General features: G+C 48.5%; 8 protein-coding genes across 8 annotated transcripts; 3 read left to right on the plus strand and 5 right to left on the minus strand.

Moving 5' to 3' along the window:
* Positions 1–194: 194 nt before the first annotated feature.
* On the plus strand, positions 195–1,971 carry LACBIDRAFT_306087 (uncharacterized protein; the record flags this gene model as incomplete). The annotated part of the gene is made up of 4 exons (XM_001874869.1): positions 195–429; positions 480–832; positions 911–1,056; positions 1,113–1,971. 4 exons carry the CDS (start codon positions 195–197, stop codon positions 1,969–1,971), a joined length of 1,593 nt encoding a protein of 530 aa, XP_001874904.1.
* A 3,027-nt stretch (positions 1,972–4,998) lies between these two features.
* On the plus strand, positions 4,999–7,007 carry LACBIDRAFT_244431 (uncharacterized protein; the record flags this gene model as incomplete). The annotated part of the gene is made up of 9 exons (XM_001874870.1): positions 4,999–5,053; positions 5,619–5,680; positions 5,739–6,087; positions 6,143–6,159; positions 6,209–6,350; positions 6,402–6,556; positions 6,611–6,645; positions 6,708–6,790; positions 6,838–7,007. Coding segments are annotated over 9 exons (1,068 nt in total), but the record flags the coding sequence as incomplete, so codon positions are not given.
* An 87-nt stretch (positions 7,008–7,094) lies between these two features.
* On the minus strand, positions 7,095–9,229 carry LACBIDRAFT_181994 (uncharacterized protein). The gene is made up of 9 exons (XM_001875403.1): positions 9,157–9,229; positions 9,060–9,105; positions 8,955–9,007; positions 8,815–8,904; positions 8,510–8,761; positions 8,197–8,454; positions 7,670–8,145; positions 7,389–7,623; positions 7,095–7,334 (listed from the first exon to the last, which is right to left on the minus strand). The coding sequence occupies exons 2-9, from the start codon at positions 9,094–9,096 to the stop codon at positions 7,206–7,208; spliced, it is 1,530 nt and encodes a 509-aa protein (XP_001875438.1). The 5' UTR covers positions 9,097–9,105; positions 9,157–9,229; the 3' UTR covers positions 7,095–7,205.
* A 100-nt stretch (positions 9,230–9,329) lies between these two features.
* LACBIDRAFT_290783 (uncharacterized protein) lies at positions 9,330–10,898 on the minus strand. The gene is made up of 3 exons (XM_001875404.1): positions 10,431–10,898; positions 10,098–10,370; positions 9,330–10,051 (listed from the first exon to the last, which is right to left on the minus strand). Exons 1-3 carry the CDS (start codon positions 10,857–10,859, stop codon positions 9,443–9,445), a joined length of 1,311 nt encoding a protein of 436 aa, XP_001875439.1. The 5' UTR covers positions 10,860–10,898; the 3' UTR covers positions 9,330–9,442.
* A 464-nt stretch (positions 10,899–11,362) lies between these two features.
* LACBIDRAFT_322262 (uncharacterized protein) lies at positions 11,363–12,748 on the plus strand (the record flags this gene model as incomplete). Its single annotated transcript, XM_001874871.1, has 6 exons — positions 11,363–11,530; positions 11,584–11,677; positions 11,728–11,858; positions 11,917–12,402; positions 12,465–12,692; positions 12,725–12,748. The coding sequence occupies 6 exons, from the start codon at positions 11,363–11,365 to the stop codon at positions 12,746–12,748; spliced, it is 1,131 nt and encodes a 376-aa protein (XP_001874906.1).
* Positions 12,749–13,455: 707 nt separating this feature from the next.
* LACBIDRAFT_292311 (uncharacterized protein) lies at positions 13,456–14,785 on the minus strand (the record flags this gene model as incomplete). The annotated part of the gene is made up of 3 exons (XM_001875405.1): positions 13,456–14,402; positions 14,454–14,599; positions 14,653–14,785. 3 exons carry the CDS (start codon positions 14,783–14,785, stop codon positions 13,827–13,829), a joined length of 855 nt encoding a protein of 284 aa, XP_001875440.1. The 3' UTR covers positions 13,456–13,826.
* A 469-nt stretch (positions 14,786–15,254) lies between these two features.
* On the minus strand, positions 15,255–16,780 carry LACBIDRAFT_399446 (actin-related protein ARPC3; the record flags this gene model as incomplete). The annotated part of the gene is made up of 5 exons (XM_001875406.1): positions 15,255–15,882; positions 15,936–16,246; positions 16,298–16,518; positions 16,569–16,654; positions 16,711–16,780. 5 exons carry the CDS (start codon positions 16,778–16,780, stop codon positions 15,377–15,379), a joined length of 1,194 nt encoding a protein of 397 aa, XP_001875441.1. The 3' UTR covers positions 15,255–15,376.
* Positions 16,781–16,889: 109 nt separating this feature from the next.
* On the minus strand, positions 16,890–18,099 carry LACBIDRAFT_306097 (white collar photoreceptors-like protein; the record flags this gene model as incomplete). Its single annotated transcript, XM_001875407.1, has 5 exons — positions 16,890–16,994; positions 17,047–17,121; positions 17,175–17,514; positions 17,566–17,797; positions 17,847–18,099. 5 exons carry the CDS (start codon positions 18,097–18,099, stop codon positions 16,890–16,892), a joined length of 1,005 nt encoding a protein of 334 aa, XP_001875442.1.
* Between the last annotated feature and the right edge of the window lie 380 nt (positions 18,100–18,479).

Raw genomic sequence — 18,479 nt, forward strand, 5'->3', positions numbered from 1 at the left:
CAAGAGTTCACCTACATGCTGTGGAGTCACCGTTCCGTCAGGAGAGTTCTCTATAATTCCCTCGGCGACAGCGACGTAGAAAATCAATTTTGGCGTATTGCGATCTCCGACAAAGTTTCTGAGTGTGCTGTTCTATCCAGCAAGGATGTCGAAATGCTTGATATTAGAGTGCGTCTCCAGATGCTTGTCTTGTAATGCGCGCTAATTTCTTCAAGAGTAAATCAATAAACAAGTTTTTTTCGATTGCAGGGTCCCATGAGCTCTTCACGTCCATCGAAGATATTTCCGACGATAACATTCTCCGGTTATGTTCAACGAAAGATATCTCCTGGATCGATCAAAGATATCCGAGCAAGCCTTTGCTCTCCTATCGGCATGATCGAGAGTTTGATCGCTGTTTGGAAACGTGGACAATCAGTCTTGACACTCGTGAGCGTTTTCAACACTTTTGCACACCTATGTGAACCATTCACCTCTAGCACTTACGTTTCTCAGCTCACGAAAAAACGGGTTAGTCTCTGTCTACGATGCTGGTTGTTCCGATGATGGGCTATTTCGAATGGCGTCCCCGCCTTACTCTCTGGTACCTGGATCGGGAAACTGGGGTCGTTACGCCGGACAAACCTTTCTTCAACAGCCACTGACCAACGCGACCAAGACATCGTTGAGCTTAGTAAGACTGTCTGAAAGGGGGTCCGTACAATGCTATGATCTCTTTTCCGATCACCATAAAGAAAGCCCAGTCAGCGTTCTGCCCTCAGGCGACCTTCAGGCAAATTTCTCCGACTTTTCGAAGCTTCCTCCTGATCCTGGTCCACTGGGTGTCCAGGAAGTGAGTCGAACTGATCTATCACCAGCATACGCAGGTGCATGACATCTTTTAATTTCGCGGGGCTGCATCTTTGACCAGTTATCGGGCCCAGGTTTGTTCCAACTGTTGTCCAATGATGTTGAGCTTGACGAAGAAGAACAACATGGTGCTGCTTCTGCGCTGATGGAGCGTCTTCCCTCGTATTGGGAAAAGGAAGACGTCCCTTTTGAGACCATGCTGACGACGTAATTGCAAGAAGCCGACTTCGATCTATTCTGTCACTGACTTTCTCTTTATCTAGGTATGACATTGCCTTTCGAACTAGCGTGGAGCCCGGGCAGGCTTCTAGAGCAGATTTTCTCGCTGGTTGTGTCCTGAATTCTAGGCAAGGTTACCGCGCTTTCACTGAAGGACGATTGCCGATGGTATCACTCGAGTCCGGGGCTTTGTGGCATCACAACATCGCTCCCACTCTGACTTGTCTTGATGGGACGTTGGTATCAAACATTGGGGAGCTCGAAGAACTTTTGCACCAGTACGATCTAGCAGACGGCACCGACCGATCTTCTACTTCGGTGAGGCTGGAATCTACTGCTCGAGAACAGCTTGTATTGGATATGGCACTCTCTTGCGACGTCTTTTCAAGCCAGTCATTTTCCAAATCGCAGGACGCCGGACAAGCACTTGAGGTGATGACAGAAGCCCTTTCCCTTGAGGATGAACCTCCCCCTGTCAGCTTCGGATACTTGCGCCCTGTGCAGAAAGAGCCTGTTGAAGATGGCCCAGAAGACTTCACCTCGCCTCTTGGCGTTCGCCTGCTCTTAAAAGATTGGGACATTGGCAGTGATCCAGAAAAATACGTTTATCTGGACGTCTATGATGGGAGCACTAATTCGCAACCAGTTCGTCGTATGACACACACACAGCCAACCGAAATCTCAGCTACACCTCAAGTATCTCAAGTTCCCCCGCAGATCCTACCATCTACTTCTGCCTTCCTACCTCGGAACACCGTCGGCTTTGGTTCACAGCAGAACCTTGCCAGTGGTGTACCGACCTGGTCACAGGAGCTGGTGGCAAGCACCCAGGTACTTCCAGGAGCGTATGGTGGTCGGCCTGGTAAAAAGAAAGGGGGTAAGAAGAGAGTAGGGGGATTCTGAATTGATTCTGAATACTTGTGTAGCTTCTGGATCCTTCTTCTCGTTTGACGTTGTTTGTAACAGATGACATTGACAAACAATGGATAAGAATAATTGTATGTAAGCAGGCCTTTCTGCTCCAAACGACCATCGACGCTGGTCAAACGCTGGCCACCATACATACCATGGATAATCATTCTCTCCCTCAGTCTCTTCAAAGCGTTCTTATTCCTCATTCCAACGACCAGCAGGATCAACATATCATGACAGACATACCGCCTTTGGAGCCCATCAGCCCCGTTGTTAATCTAGAAGCATCCGCAGCGCCAGAAATTACCGCCCAAGCGACCGACATTGATATGAATCAAGAACAAGACGAGGACAGTATGCCAGAGCTGGAGTCAGTTTCAAATTCCTCTGATTCAGACTCGGAAGACTCGGATCGTGACGCAAACGAGGTGCAGATGCAGGCACTCGATGACGATGGTGACGCTGCATGGACAGACGAAGACGATCTTGACTCCGATATGCCCGGCCTCGAACCCATTGGTTCCTCGCCCCGTGTAAACAACCGACGTCAGCGGGTTGAGGATGACGGGGACGAGGAGCGTGACCGTAGGCATCCCTCTCAACGCATTGGTAGTGCTAATGACAATGAGACCACCTCTTTGCCTGCCTCAACTCCTTCTCAACCATTGCCTCAATCACAAACCCCCACACAAATACAACCATTGCCCCACCAACCGCCTTTTGTTCTTCCTCACATCCGTGCCACCTTCAATATACCTTCTATTGTTCCAATTCAAGCAGGTAACAATCAGCCGTTCCGCTTTTTCCAGCACATGATGCCACAAAACACGACAACCGGCGGAGTCAATCCTCCCCAAGCCAACCCTGCCCCACCCGGAGCTCCGCAGACTCCTCAGCAGATGTTTGGCGGTTTCGCGATAACAATCGACCTTGCTAATCCCACTCAGCTAAGCGACCTAGCAAATGGTGGTCAAGGACAAGCACACACGCATGTACCTGGGGCACAACCACAAGCATTCCTCGACCCTGGGAGCTTTGCGGAGGTTTTGGCACGTTTAGGCGCAATAGGTCAAGCATTTGGCTTTTCTGGAGAGCGGGAACAAGATGATCCTGGGCGGGCAAAGAAGCTTGTAGAAGGTCTGGAAGAAGTTCCTGTGGGTTTGGTGAGGAGATTGGAAAGGGTTGGTGGCACTGGAGGTGGGATGGGACATGACGAATCTAGTGGGGGAGATAGTGGATGTGCCATCTGCTGGGACAAACTGTTGGATGGAGACGGCGTTGGTTTTGGTAATCCTTCCGTGGCCAGCACAGAAACAGAAGCATCAACAGACAAAACGAACGAATCGTTGCCCTCTTCGTCGTCGAGTACCCAGGAAGAAGTTAAACTGCAACCCAAGATTGTCACTCTTCCCTGTGCACATGTCTTTCATGCGTCATGCCTGATCCCATGGTTCTCTGGTCCGCGGCAAACAACATGCCCAACGTGTAGATTCAATATTGATCCTGAGAATCTGACATACACTCCCAGGAGTAGAAGGCGTGCAGCGGACAACGCCACATCCACGGGTCCTGGCACTGATCCAAATGCAACACCAGGTGGAAATGCTCCGCAGAATGGACCCGTCAATTTTGGCCCTGGCCCCACTTCCCCGACCGCACCTCTACGAAGAGCGGGCTCCGAACCGCCTCTTGGGCGTAGTGGACTTTCCCAAATACCCACTAGCATACAGAATGGTACGCCCCTTATCGTGCCAATTCCCGTGTTTGGCGCATTAGCCGCTGGTGGCCCGATTTCTCTAGGTGAATATATGCGTTCCTCGCTTGTTCCAGTATTTGCTCATTACTATGCGAATAATATTTTAGATCAGCCACAGGCAATGGCATTGCCCCATCTTCCCGAATTTGGTGGCACCCTTCAATCTAACGCGAGCAATCAGCCACCAGCGCCACCCTCTGCGTCCCTTCCCACAGAACCCTCTGCTGCATCGCCTTCCGAAACAGCGGCTCTTCCTACTGGCTCTACACCTGAAGCCAACACCGCGCCATCCACTAATCGAGGTCCTCCGCCCCCACCCCAAACGACTGCCAGACAAAATGTGCATGCTGAGTTCTTGACCATCGGATTCGACGTCATCTTTGGAGGTCCACATCCAGGAGTGCCTTCCGCCACTCGTGCCGCAGATGCCCCTGTGGAACCGGAAGACGATGGGATGGAGGATGACTTGGGCGCCATTGAGGAACTTGAAAGATTATTGATGAACAGATTTGGTGGGGGTACAAATCCTGCTCCCGCCGCTCCAGCAACAGGTGGTGGTGCCGTGCCTATGGCTCCTGTCGCAGCCCCATCCGGGCCGACAAACACTGAGCCTGTCGCTACCAGTGCCGATGAGACCCTTCCACGTTCGTCACCGCCGAATCCGCCTCAACCTCAGGCAGGCGTGAATCCCGGGCCTTCCTTTCCCCAGTTTGGTCCTTTCCCTGGTCTCAATCATCTTGGCAACGGGGTTCATTTTGCTGCGGGGACAGGGAGGACAATGGGAGAAGCGTTTTCAAGATTGTTCGGAGGGGTTCTCACCAACGCTGCTGCCTCTACTTCAGAGTCACCAGATCAACCTGGACCAAGGGCAAGGGCAACAAGTGCGAGTGCGGCGCCAGCTGGGAGCACGCCTAACGTTGAAGCTGGTGCCACAGCGAATGCAACCACCCAAACACCGCCGACTGCCAACAATCCCTGGGCACACTTGCCTCCCGGGTTCCCTGCGGAGCTCTTCAATCGTTTTGCTGACATGCCTGGCGCAGCCGCAAGTATACCTGGATTTGCAGTACATTCAGACGCCAATGTTCCAGAGAGGGAGAAGAAGGCGTGGACACCACCTCCCGCACCTGGCCCTACCCTTCGGCAGCGCATCGAGCGACGGGAGCGTGAAGCTGGCTTCAGATGTTATGATATATCTTGTGGAGTTGGACCATCTGATGAGGAACCATTCTTGGACGTGGGGAACCTGAAGCAGCTGTCTATTCAATCCGTTGTGGACAAAGAAGGTCAGGTGTGCCGACACACGTTTCATTCGTCGTGCCTAGTAAGTGCAGAACGGGTAGCATTGAAAGGTGGGGAAGCGGTAGTAGGAGGCAATGGAGTTGAGGTGTCATGCCCAGTATGCAGGTCTGTTGGGTGCGTGTCCAAGGTGGATTGGGAGGAGGGGGTAGTGGGGCTTGCATGAAGAAGATACGATAATTACTCGAGTTCAATTTGAGCAGCATGGATACATCGTTTGGGCAGCCATAATCATCATGTAGAACATTTTTTGTATTGTAATATGGCGTTACATAACGCTTCTAATATGTAAATTCCAAAGCGACGGCCCTTCTACCCGGAAATCAATCGTATTGACCATTCTGAAAAAAGGAAAAAAACATCGTCGTGCAAGCGCACGAAGCTGGACTGTGGGCCAGCCCTGTAATCGTGCTCTATGGATGGCAACAGGCAGGCAACGCGCTTTCTCTCTTTTCAAATCTCATTGACCCAGCTTTATAGGACATCTAACCCTCTGTATGACCCAGCTGCATTCAGTGATGTCCTACGACGTATTGATTCTCCACTTCAACCCATCTATTCCTTTTTAATTCTTTTGCGACAGGAAACAAGGCCGTTGTATGTGCCCTCTCGGCAAGCTACATTTCCACCTTTGCTGGGTACCCAGTGAGAATCCCAGTTTCATAGTTTTGGTCTCAAGTCAGATTTCATCGTCCGCGTACAGTTGGATTCCCTCAAGTCCCGGTTGCAGACTACGAAAACGTCGATATCAATACCGAAACTGGCCGCACTTGTCTATCGTGAGGAGGGAGTCAAGGGCTTTTATAGAGGGCTTTGGATACCACTCATGACCATTTCCTTTCTTCGTCCGTGCCCTTCTATCTTGTTTTCAAATGCCGTTGGGTTAGCTCGAGCTCTTTCTTTAGGTGCTGCAAGCTTCACCATCTATTCCCGCACAAAGGAGCACTTTGCTATTCATGATATTTTGTGCCGAAACAGTATATTGGACGTTGCCCTTACCGGTGGTATCAGTGGAGCAATGTCCGGAGCGTTGATCTCATTTGGGAGTGCTCGTATGTCCTTTTTTTCACCATCGCAGACGACAAGTTTTGATACTTGACTGGAAAGCGTTTGAACTCGTCAAGGTTGGATCCGTTGTTATCTGTTCGACCTCCCACCCTAAGTTTGCTTCAGGTCAGACGTCAACTAGAATACACCATAGCTGCGACCAAGGGAATACATTTGGTAAAACCCCCTGGAACATTTGAAGCCGTAAGAGAAATCTACAGGGCCAATGGCACTGGAGGTCTATACACAGGTTTTCGGCTTCATTTCCGTGAGTTCTTCTGTTCAGTTTTCGCAACGTCAACCTTTAAACATCTTATAGTACGTGATACATCTGGGACGGCCCTTTACTTTCTTGAGTACGACGGTATGCGACATTTGCTAGGCAGAAGTCGGACAGGAGAGCAGGGGGTCACTCCGTCATGGCTACCGATCCATTCATCGCTGGTCCCTTTTGTATGTGGCTCTGTATCTGGTGTAAGGTTTTCCCCCTCTTTTATGCCTTGAAGGATCAATTAAATAATATGAAAGGTCACATCTTGGGCTCTGATTTATCCTCTTGATGTGTACGTTCTTCATTTCGCGGAGTAATTGATGCTTTTTTAAATATATTTTCCGACGTTTTCAGGGTCAAAACCAAAGTACAGCAGCGCGCTCTGGCTGGAGAGCAATATCGTGGACCCTGGGAAACTCTATACCGTCTAATACGAGGTAAGCAGTCGGAGATTCCAGCTTGCGTTCCTTGACACTCTTCTCAGGACCTGACCCCAAGTCACCTAAACCACTCCTTGCTGGTATCATGAGGCTCTATCGTGGCCTCGGGGTGAGTGCCCTCCGGAGCATCACAACGCACGGACTCCTTTGGACCCTTTTTGACATGACCGCAAATTACATCGACAATCTACCGCCTGCACTGGAGGTAGAATGAACATAATCCAGCGTCAATATTTTCCTCATTATTGTTGACCCTTCAACCACATAATTTAGACAAGATTTTATTAAGCAACTGTAGCATAGTGCAATACGAACTTCATCCAGCTCATTTATTCTGTTTGCTCGAGAGGTTCCATCAAAAATGTTTATTTTACCATGTACAGTATGCCCTTTTCCTCTAAGCCGAATCTGATCATCTTGCTTGAACGTAATCATCGATTTTCAACAAGAGGCAAACAGTCTCAGTGGAAAGCTCGATGGCGCTAGTGGTTACCAAAAGCGGTTGAACGACTTCCTCTTCCAGGATATTAGAAATCACGCCCTGTGATACTCATCATCAGATAGGAATTCAATAAAAGAACAAGGAACAACAGACCCTCCGAACGTTAATTCCAGCATTGCCGTCACCAAGGGCATGTCGATTCCGAAGTTCAGTTACGATTGCGATTGGATTCAACCCCGCGTTTTCGGCTAATGTAGTAGGTATTACCTCGAGAGCATCAGCATACGCTTGAAAGCAGTATGCTTCCATGCCCTTGAGAGATTGTGCGTATTGTGAAAGCAACCGTGAGACGTGAATCTCCGGTGCGCCACCACCACCAATCAAGGCCCTGAAGTAGACGTTAGTGCAATCCTTAGACAATCTGTTCACTTTACCGTTTCTTGACCAGACACCTGACAACGCACAGAGCGTCATGTAGACTCCGTTCGCACTCATCCACAACAAGATGATTGCTACCCATGGCAAGGATACTTACGGTCCTTCCTCGGTTCTTCACCCCTGTGATTCGGACCACCTTGACCCCATTGTCATTCGTTTCTTCCATAAGATCGGCATATCCCAGCTTGTCTTCGGTAAACGCGTCAATATCTGCGACGGGTTTGCAATCAAGACTTTTTGAAAGGAATTCAATCTCGTCACGCTCTACGTCCTTGACGACGAGAATGTTGAGGCGCTTCAAGAAATTGAGGGAGACGTCGTCAACGGCATCACGCAAAATGGATTTTTGGATGAGAAGGACATTGCAATTTGCCTTCTTGATTTTCTTGCAAAGATTCAGGATATACTGGCGCCCCTCTTTGATGACTTTGTCCATCTGCCTGTAGTCATTGATCACAACCGTATTGTCCATCTAACCAGTTTATGTCAACAACGAACAAAATCTGGAATCAGGAGGACTCACATCGGGTTTTGGAGCACTGAGTTGGAATTGAATGATAGCAATTTTTGCTTTCTCCATTCGTGTCGGCCCGCCGGCAGATACGATAACGTTTTGATTCAAGACAACCCCCTCTACGAGCTCAGTGTCTTCGATCGTCCCACCGACTTTCTTCACGACCCGGATATCGCGCAGATCCACGTTGGATGATGTGGGTGTAACAAGACGTGAGACGGCAGAGACTGCGATGGGGGCTAGCGTTGAAGAATATTGGGAAACAATCTGGATACGAACAAATAATGAGCACAAGGAACAGCAGAAATTAAAGATTTCACACCTTTGAATTCAAAGATGTGCTTGCTGCACGCAATAAGCTAGCCCGGTCGTTCAAATCAACAGGGATCGAGATATCTGTTAGATACTCCACAGCTTTAGCAGATGCCTTGATGAAAGACTCTGCGACGATGGTGGGATGAATGCCTTTCTGCAACATCTTTTCTGCAGCTCCTAAAAAACTTCCAGCCAATACAACAACGGATGTGGTTCCATCGCCAGCTTCGATATCTTGAGCAGCGGATAAATCAACAAGCTTAAAAGTTGATGAAAGCCTGAAGCCATCGGATAAGATTTATAGTTACACACCATTTTCGCTGCCGGATGGAGGGCCTGTATACTCTTCAGAATTGTAGCCCCATCGTTCGTGACGATGACTTCTCCTTTTGAAGTTTGAATCTGGGGGATGATGAGATGTCCATCGAGGAGAATGGAAGCGAGTTGGATACCATCTTGTCCATGCCGCGGGGGCCTAACGAGGTCCTGACTGCATCGCTGATAGCTACAAGGAGGATAAGCAACGAAACTCATATAAAAGACGGGGGACGCCGCACCTTTCGCAGCGACCATGTTGGACAAGCGAAGTTCCATTGGCTTTCCCTGTGTCAAGGCATTATGAGAGACGTTTGCGAGTAAAATGAGCGAAAGAACCTTGTCATTGAAGGCGGCATTGGCGCCAGAGAGAGTCTTCGTGACGCCTTGCTGAATTTGTGTTGGTTGCTTGGATGCCATTGAGGAGGAAAACAAATCTTCACGATAATATCCCAAAGAATTCTGGGAACGCGTTCAACACGTGATCAAGATTTTGCACTAATCTATTGCACTCCAGCTGAAAAGAATTGAATTCCCAAGAGTGTGTAGTACAGAACAATTAATAATGGCCTGATTACCCTTATTGCCTCCACCCCTAAGAGGAGGATTGTGTCAAGTTCAAGTCTCATCCTCGCCAAGCATCAATACAAATCTTGCTGCCCCCGTTGTTGTGATAGGCGTTTACAATTTCTGCATCCAACTTTTCCCATTTATTCAATTTGTCCATCTTTTTCGGATCCAAATCTATCACCGTCACAGAATCCGTATTTTTACGCTTGGAGGAAGTCTTCCCGAGTTGTAAGAGGTCGGTACGAACAATGATAGAGCAGTCTTTGACGGTTGCGGAGAGTAGATAGGCAAGGAGGTAATAACGAATGTTCTCAGCCTTCGGCTGTAGGTGGTCCAAGCCAGAACTGAACGGCGACAGAAAACTGTCAATAAATGTCTCCCAATCGATTATATTGGGCTCTGGCGACGACAGAAACGGAGAGCTGACGCCCAACGGAATGGCTGGCGCTGACTCCGAGGCCAAGGAAGGATGAGATGATAGTGTGCGTCGCCAAAGACTGGATAAGCCTTCGATGTCAAGAACATCAAGGGTTCGTTGGAGCTTGGACAGAATTTGGAGGACTGGTGTCTGCATCAAACAGCACAGTAGAGCCGATGTAAAAGCGCTTTTTATATGATCCAAACTCCCTGAAGTATCACCGGGATCGGAAAGCATTTCATTGACCTGATAATGAGGTTACGTGAACTGCCCAGACGTGCGGGGAACATACTTGAGAGGGATGTAAAAGCTTTCCACGGGCAAAAATCTTGAGATTATTGATGGTACTTTCGCTCTTCGACCAAGAGTCCCACAGGTTACTGATAGCCTTTGAAACACGGTTGATGTCACCTGAGAACAGGTCAAGCGGACAATATTTCATCGGCAGGCTTTGACCTCTTTGAGCACGAAGGTTGTTGTGCATGCAGAATCGGCATGTCCGCAATTTGATGGGACCAGTATCCAGCGAAAGATGCGCGGGTTGGGGTAAGAACCCCCACTTTGGCTAAAGCGATATAAAATGGTCAATGGCGGCGACAAGGAATAACACTCAATGAGTACAGACCTTAATCTCGACTGACAGCTCATTTCCTCCAATCAAGTCCGTAGCCAACACTCCCTTTTTCCTGGTGAAGTCAATGCCATCCTCCTCTCTTCGACTCTGAGGACGATGAGGATCCTGAAGTAAGGCGAGTTGTTCCAACCAATGGTCATCGAGAAGGACGGTCTCGAGGTCAGGCAAGTGTTCTGGTGGGATAAGCCTTGCCATACATTTTGATTGAAAATCGATTGTCGGATCGTCCGGCGCCTCATCCAGACGTGAGTCTCGCAACTGGTCGACAACCTCTGGATGCTGACGCTTGGATTTCCTCAGCCTCAAAACCTTTCCATCGAAGGGGATTCGCGATGGGCCAATGTAAGAAAGAACTATCGTGGCCCCGCCTTCTGATACATACTTCCAGTCGCTTTGATGAGTTTTCAGTATATTCGCCATACGTGGACTTCGCGTGGACTGCCGGCTACTAAAGTGTCAGCAACCAGCTTAGCATCCCTACAGTTGGAACTGGAGAATAACAAAAGGCGTTCACTCTTGGGGCTTTGGCCCTGGAAGGCTTGCTGATGGTCCGGCCTAGCTTTCGAAGGGTAGGAACGAGGTTCGACTCCTCGCTCGCGCGTACCAACTAAAGTGATCATGTGACAACCTCTTCAACACCATCTACTACTTGTCTACTACCAATCTACTACTAGCCTTCAGATGAAAGGAGACGCTCAAAACCCCTTGACACTCGGCTTACGATTCATGTTCCATGTTCCATGTGTACATGCTCTGGGAGAACCTGCTCAGTCGATATGAATTGCCACTTCAAATTGCTTGCTAATGCTTTCACGGTTTGGTAGAACAATGGGTTTGATGGTGGCCACCGAAGTCGCAGGTCAATGCGAGATTTGTTTTAAATAACCATTCGAAATTGGTTACCCCACTCTTCGCGCTTCTTCATGGCACCCCTCCGAAACACAACGTCTACTCGAGCAGCCCGTCTTGAATCTACTTCTCCGCCGTCAGGCTCCGCTCGAAGACACCGCTTCGATGGCGAAACCGAGATGTTAGCCTCCGAGTATGGCCAACCTTTTCTGGCCGAATATCTGAAAAGCGTTGTTCCCGAAGTGCGAAAATATCCAAAACTTACCATTGCGGCGATGCTAACGCGCATTTCTAGTTTCATCGCTTGCCAGATCCTAACCTCATTCGACCGTCTGAACCCCGTGCACCTTCCTTGACTCTCAAGGATCTCGACCTCATCAGAAGCTTAGGTACGAAAGCCACCGTCCCATTTCTTGACTTTCCTCATTGTTTGCTACAGGTGTTGGTGCCCAGGGGATGGTTTACTTGGTTCGTGCGAAGCGGAAGACTCATCCCCTTGATAAACCAGGTGCATGCTTTGCGCTAAAGGTGTTGCGCAAGAAGTATCAGCGTAACCATTCTCAACTTTATGTCAGTATTTTTTTTATACTTGTCGAATCTGTATTTGATCGTTATTTGCAATATGTAGGTGCGCGCCCATATGGAAGAAAAGGATATTGAACGTATCAAGCTTGTCGGCATGGACTGGAACCCATTTATCGTTGGAGTTGTTAACGCTTTGGACGACTCTCGCAATCTCTATCTCATGCAAGAAGCCATCCCATGTGGCACGCTACATTCTCTGATTCAGCACCGCGCCCCCTTCGACTCGGCAACTGCTTCTTTCTATTTTTCGAACATCGTATGCGCGCTAGCTTTTTTAGAAAAGGAAGACATCGTCCACCGTGATATCAAGCCAGAAAACATCCTCGTAGCCAGAGACGGCTATCTTGTCCTTACAGATTTCGGCTCATCCTCGAAAGCAGATGACCTCACCAACTGGCTTTCGCAGGGAACACCCATATATATGTCTCCAGAGGGTCGGCAAGACATGCCTTTGGAAGAGGAGCTTCGCCTCGCGCGGGATTGGTGGGCAAGTGGCTGTGTTCTCTACGAGATGGTCACTCGTAAAGTTGTTAGTATCTCGCTCTCAGAATGCGCGCGCCGTCCTCCTAACTCACTTTGCAACATATTTAGGCCTTTTATCAAGTGGAAACATTTGCCGAAGCATACCACCGGATTGTGAAGGGCGAATTCAGCTGGCCTACCGATATCAAGCTGGGCAAAAAACTGAAGGCGATTATTAGTGAACTTCTTACTGTGGATGCTGAGAAACGACTTGGTGCGACAGGCGTTGAAGCCGTCTATGACCATCCCTGGCTTGAAAATGTCAACTGGCGAATGATGAAATCCAGGCGATACATTGTGAGTCTAACAATATTCTTCCCGCCGCGTAGGTTAAGGCTGCGTTTGACATGTAGGCTCCAATCATACCATCCACGAATGTGCTTATGAAGACTTGGCAAGCACACCCCCTTCCAAAGTCAAGGGAGGTTCCAGGGCTCAATGTAATCTATCCGTCGATTCACCACGCTCACGACAACCGATTTCCTGAGCCGCCAATGATATAACGTTGATGGTAAGTTGGTGAAGCTTAAATATACAACTCTTTTTTATGTTTTTTCTTTCCAACAGATAACTCAAAAGCTGTTGTATTCTCTTGCATATTTATTGCCCAGTTTTTTTTCGCCCGTCGTTGACACTACCTAATTAGAGGGTGACAATCCGAATGACCATTGAGCGGATTGTAATCAAGTTGCTGTCCCTCAATGCCCCTGATCTTCTGACAAAAACGCAAGCTTTTTTCATCTACCTAGCTTGCATGCATCACGTCAACATCTTGCTTCCAAGGCACCTGCGGCGACACTCCGCGACACTTGCACTCCCGAAGAAGCCTGAGGACAGCTGAGGACACCAAAGATGTGAAATGTCGATCAAACCCATGATTCCTGCCCAACAACCTCCAACAACTCGTCTATTGTCTTTCTCCTGCAGGGCTGTTCTGCTGTTGAAGGCATGATTTCACATGTCTTGACACAACTTTATCGCATCAGCCAAAAAAGTTGAAAGAACAATTGGATGGTACAACTTTTGTGCCTGGGTCTCAAGGATCGTCAACTTTATTGTTAAGGACAGACAAATTGTTAATATACGTATGTTTTACAACAAACAAGCCGAAGGGTGCGTGTACGCAAAGCTTACCAAGGTATGATAATAATAAAAAGAGATTTTCCCATTCTAGCATTGCAATGCAAAAAAAAGAGAAGGGCGAAGGGGGGCAATGAATGGCGTCAGATGAAAGCTGCGAGGGCTGTCCAGATGGGAAACGCACAGAAGAAAAAAAACGACGCTAAAAAGAGAGTGGTGAAAGGGACCCCTTGTAGCCGTAAAATAACAAGAGGAATAAGGATAACGTGCGAAGGTCCAAACGGGTTTTTATAAAAAAACAGGTTTCGAAGGTTAGATTTCGGTGATGCCTTACAAAAAAGAGGTTGGGCATCAAAGGCTGGGAGTTCTCGCAGACTGGAAAGACAATGGGCGGGTTGCTCGTGTTCTGCCTCTGCAGGGCTCTTTTTCGTCATGAAGGTCTGCTACAACGGGTTGGTCTAGCTCTGATGGAGTTAATGAACAAGTGTCGTCGTCGTCAGAATCACTGCATGCGGTGTCGGAATCAGAGTCCTCGTCGCTGGCGACTGCCCTCTCGGCATCTGGGTTTAGCCAAGTGTCGTACCAGTGACTGAGGAAGACCTTGATGTCGGAGGGAAGACCAAGGTATTCGACGTTCCGAGCGATGCCCTCCCATTGAATGATGCCTTGATGGAGGCAATCACCAATGTAGCTAGTATCACCAAAGTACATCCAATGGACCAGAAGATGGAACGAGGAGGGATCGGGGACGGGGAGAAAGAGGACAGGGTGATCAGGAGAGCAGGGCATCAAGCGGGGGAGACGGTTCGCTGGGATGGAAGAGGTGGAGGTTGGGGGAGTGGGGGAAAACATGAGATCAAGTGGGCAAGCGCCGCTGAATAAGCCTCGCAGATAAGTGGAATGGGCGGAGAGGAAATCCATGTGCAGCTGAGAAAGAAATTAGTTGGGATCGAAAAGACGAGATGATCAAGGACGAACTTCAAGAGAGATCCGTGGGACAGCATTTAGTGGAGGCTGAGTCGCTCTCCGTCCTGCAGAGGAAGGCTGAGGCTCATAGGAAGTAGTGAAGGAGTGGGCTTGGTCAAAAGGTGTTGAGGAAGGGTCGAGATGAGGTATAGGGACAACTAGTAGAGAGTGTGAGTAAGGCAGGAGATGGAACAATAAAAGTAAGACGTACTTATTGTACAATCTGCTGTTTCTGGTTTGTCCCAGTACTGGGGAGCGAGAGCATGTAATTGTTGGGTGATATACTCGATTGGAACGTCTCCTAGGGAAAGAGGGGGAAAAGGTCTTGGGATAAAAGAAGACATACTATGGCCAGACCCGCGGCGTTCGATAAACGAGCAGGAATCGTTCAATCCATCCTTTTAAGATCTCAGGCGCCGTTCATAATTGAAATCTCGCAGAATGCCGTCGTTATTGTTAAAACAGTTACAGTATAGTATCCAGGAAACCGCTTATTGTCTTTTATCACGTCAGGTGACCAATCATGAATCCATACGACGGTCATCCTGCACTCTCACCTATAGAATCAGAGGTTCTTTGGGAGTATGCAAAGTTAGCCCAGCATCTCAATCTCGTATGCATATCTTTTACTGCTAGTACTACTACACTCAATCTTCTATAGCTCACACAAAAGACTCGTTCTTTAAATCAACAGCCTGATAATGACATTTTGCCCCATTTACGTCTTTTGGAAAAGAAAATGGGTCTCGTATTGACACTTGCAAGTTTTCTCTTTTTATTTCAAGAACCAATCACTGACTCGTAGTCTAGTTCAAAGCCTCAGTTTGGGGCGTTATAAACGAGCAACCACCTCCAGACCCTTCACAAGGTTACTACAACGATTCCAACGATACCACCATCAGACACTAGTACATTGTATTATACCGTCTATGTATCTATCTCAATTGGGCACCTCCTAGCCGTCCACTCAATCCAGTGACGGCATTCACGTCCCAAATCACCAGCATTCCATCTACCCCCGATGTGCTCACTTTAGTTACCTCGTTACCCCTCACTTCGTACGGTCGAATGTTAGTGATTGTATTTTGATGAATCGTCAAAAGCTTGGTATTCGTCAACTGTGATCCACCACCAGAAATGCTAGATTGTCCTCGACTGTCAGCATCACGGAACGTTGCAAAGGCACCAGTCTTGAGTCTCCCAACGCCGCCAACGCCTGGTCGAGTTTCCGCTGATTTGGGTGCCGTCGAATCGTCAAGCGTCCCCGCCTCCTGCCAGCCTGCTTCTGAACCGGAGAAAACAATGGGGCGGCAATCATGCCCCGCAGCGACGATCACATCTTCCGACGTCCAGGTTAAAGTGACAAATGGCAACGATTGCATGCGAATGTTGTGAACAACTGGCCCGCCAGGGTAGACGATACTGATCGAGCTATCATGACCTGCAGATGCCCATGAGTTTGTCATTATACCATTTACTCGAAGACGATCTTACTCGCAAAGGCCAGGACATCGCCGGATGGCGAGAATCCCACTGCGTGAACCCAGCCACCAGCAGGACTGGTGTACTCTCCGCAAACGGTATTGAAGGGGAGCTTCGAACCCCATACAGTCGCCGCTGGCCGCTCATCAACCTCCTTGATGTAAGCTGAAAAGACGCGGGCTTTCATGTCCGCACTTCCAGCAGCGAGAAGGACATTATTGGGGTGCCAGTCAATGGAGAGTACGGTGGACCGGATAGGTTTCTTCAACAGCTTTGATACCCACCAGTTGTTCTCGGGATCGAACGAGCAGATAGCTATCGCACTGGTAGATATTAAGTGAATCCCATTAGTCTCGATAGAAAAGACGTCATACCGTGCGCCACTCGCAACAGCGAATTTATCCTCCAGAGGGCTCCATTTGACATGGGTCGCTGCTCTGTTAATTCTGAGCAGAACGAGGGTTGGCTTCCACACAAGTTTTCCCGTATCCGGGTCGGGTGTCTCCTGCCAAACGTACGCATTGCGATCTTGAGAACAAGTCACGATGCGGTTAGAATTCGGAGCCCAATCGATGGAAGTGATCAGCTTGTCATGCTACGAGCCAATGAGATGGGTCAAGATAAGAAAGTGCTGAGAACGCGTGCCTCTGCGAGTGTCTCTGTAGGAACCCACTCTTGTCCGTTGCTCGAAAATATCTGCGCATCGTTGCTATTCAAGCTGACGGCCAGTTCTAAGGATATATCGTCATTCAAGTGCCAGTATATGAAATTCCGATAGAAGACCAACGGCTACGATCCGCACTGAATACGTGCGAGGTAATTGGCGTTTGAGCCAGAGTAAAAACTTGGGGAGCCATGTGCAGAGGACTGTCAGTCAACTACTGCGGTGGTTGAAAGAAGTAAAGAAATTTATTATTGGAATATTTTTATCTACACAGTAAGTATTTGGGTATCACATTCACTCCCTCAACAAGACGCCGCTGACCCATCCCCTGGCTCATCTACCTTCCGTACCTGCTTTGCCCACCTTAGCCCACATGCATTGCAAAGGGTTTTGGGACCGAGAGGTCCCTACAACAAGATCTGATTAACAGATAAGCAAAAAACGAAACGAAGACCGTACCTTGCGCCATTCAGGCGAGTCAGTGCGTCCACATGTGATGCAAACGTATTGTTCCGCCCCAAGGCCTTTCTTGAGCTGTTGGGGGTCGTTAGCTTCATCGGCAAGGTAAAGTACAGTGTGGGATTCACCTTCTTCCTCTTCGCACCATCTCCTACATCATCGTCTGTGCTGCTGCTGGTTGGGATAGACTCAGAGTCGTGCAAGCTATCGGCGCTGTAATCCTTTGTGCCTTTTGTGTCGCCCAATGTAGAGGTGGACAGATTCGACGCAATGTAATACGAAGTGGGAGGATCCACAGAAGTTGGGGGTACCATCGGCGGGCCCATCATGGACGTTGCGTACATCGAATTCACTGTGCTCGATGGAGGCTCGGGTAATGCAGGCTGGGATGCAACGATGCTTTTTAACCCCTCCACCTTTGACTTTAGCCGTTCATTTTCCACCGTCAGCTCTATATAAGTTCTCAACCTAGGAATTATTGTTAAACTTCTCGTACGAGAGAACCTTGAAGGAACTTACGTGGCTGTGTTCCGACTTATCAGCGGCTTGGCCACCATCAAGACGCAAGTACAGTCCGTTCCGTGCTCGAGTATGTAGTGCGAGTAGCCTTTCAGTTCGAAGAGGACTTCTCTGGGTGTCGAGGGCAAAGCAGGCAGAGATTCTCTGCATCGCAAGTGAACTTGGAGAAGGAATTCGAAGTTTGCCTTGAGACAATGCCTGAAATTACGCAAGAAGTCGTCTTGTTCTGCATCTAGAAAATTCAATAAAGGACAGCAAGAGGACAGGAATCTGTTCAATACATCTGATGAAATCTGTGAAATCACAGTCGATGAGATCGCTACTCCTCCAGCCCAGCAGCTCAGTGACGGATGCTCCACAGTATAGGATTTTGCTAGTTGGTGACAGAATAAAAGTGACAGCGTCGACGAGTTCTGCTGCGAGTAGATCTGCCCATCGCTTTCGTTTTGTGAATTCGAATGTCGAGGGGGACTTTTGAGCGCTGGTTTGAGAGTGAGTAGGATAATTGGAAGCAATACTTGCAGTTGTCGACATCAGAAATGTGGAACCAATTACATCTATTTTTAGATCCATTTCCCTATCCATCCACTAGAGTTTGACATTGTTCCAATGTCAACAAAAACCTTGCTTGTATTTCATGCAGAATAATAATAAAAAATCACTGTAGCGCCCCTGCAGGCGCTTTGAAGCCCGCTATGGCAATTAAAAATGAGAGTAAGTTTGTGATCTTTTATTGGCTGCTTGTCGCTGAACCGCTTATGCGGTTCACTCCTCGCAGCCAATGAAATTGGATGGGTCTGAAGCTTGTACTTACAAAAAAGTGTGACCCACTACTTATGTAGCGGGCATCTATCATCTTTTGGTCAGTATTGTTACTAGTAAGTAGTATTGTATAAGTTGAAGAATTTGAGCAG

The sequence above is a fragment of the Laccaria bicolor genome, genomic scaffold, assembly GCF_000143565.1.
Source record: "Laccaria bicolor S238N-H82 LACBIscaffold_2 genomic scaffold, whole genome shotgun sequence".
Lineage (NCBI taxonomy): Eukaryota > Fungi > Basidiomycota > Agaricomycetes > Agaricales > Hydnangiaceae > Laccaria > Laccaria bicolor.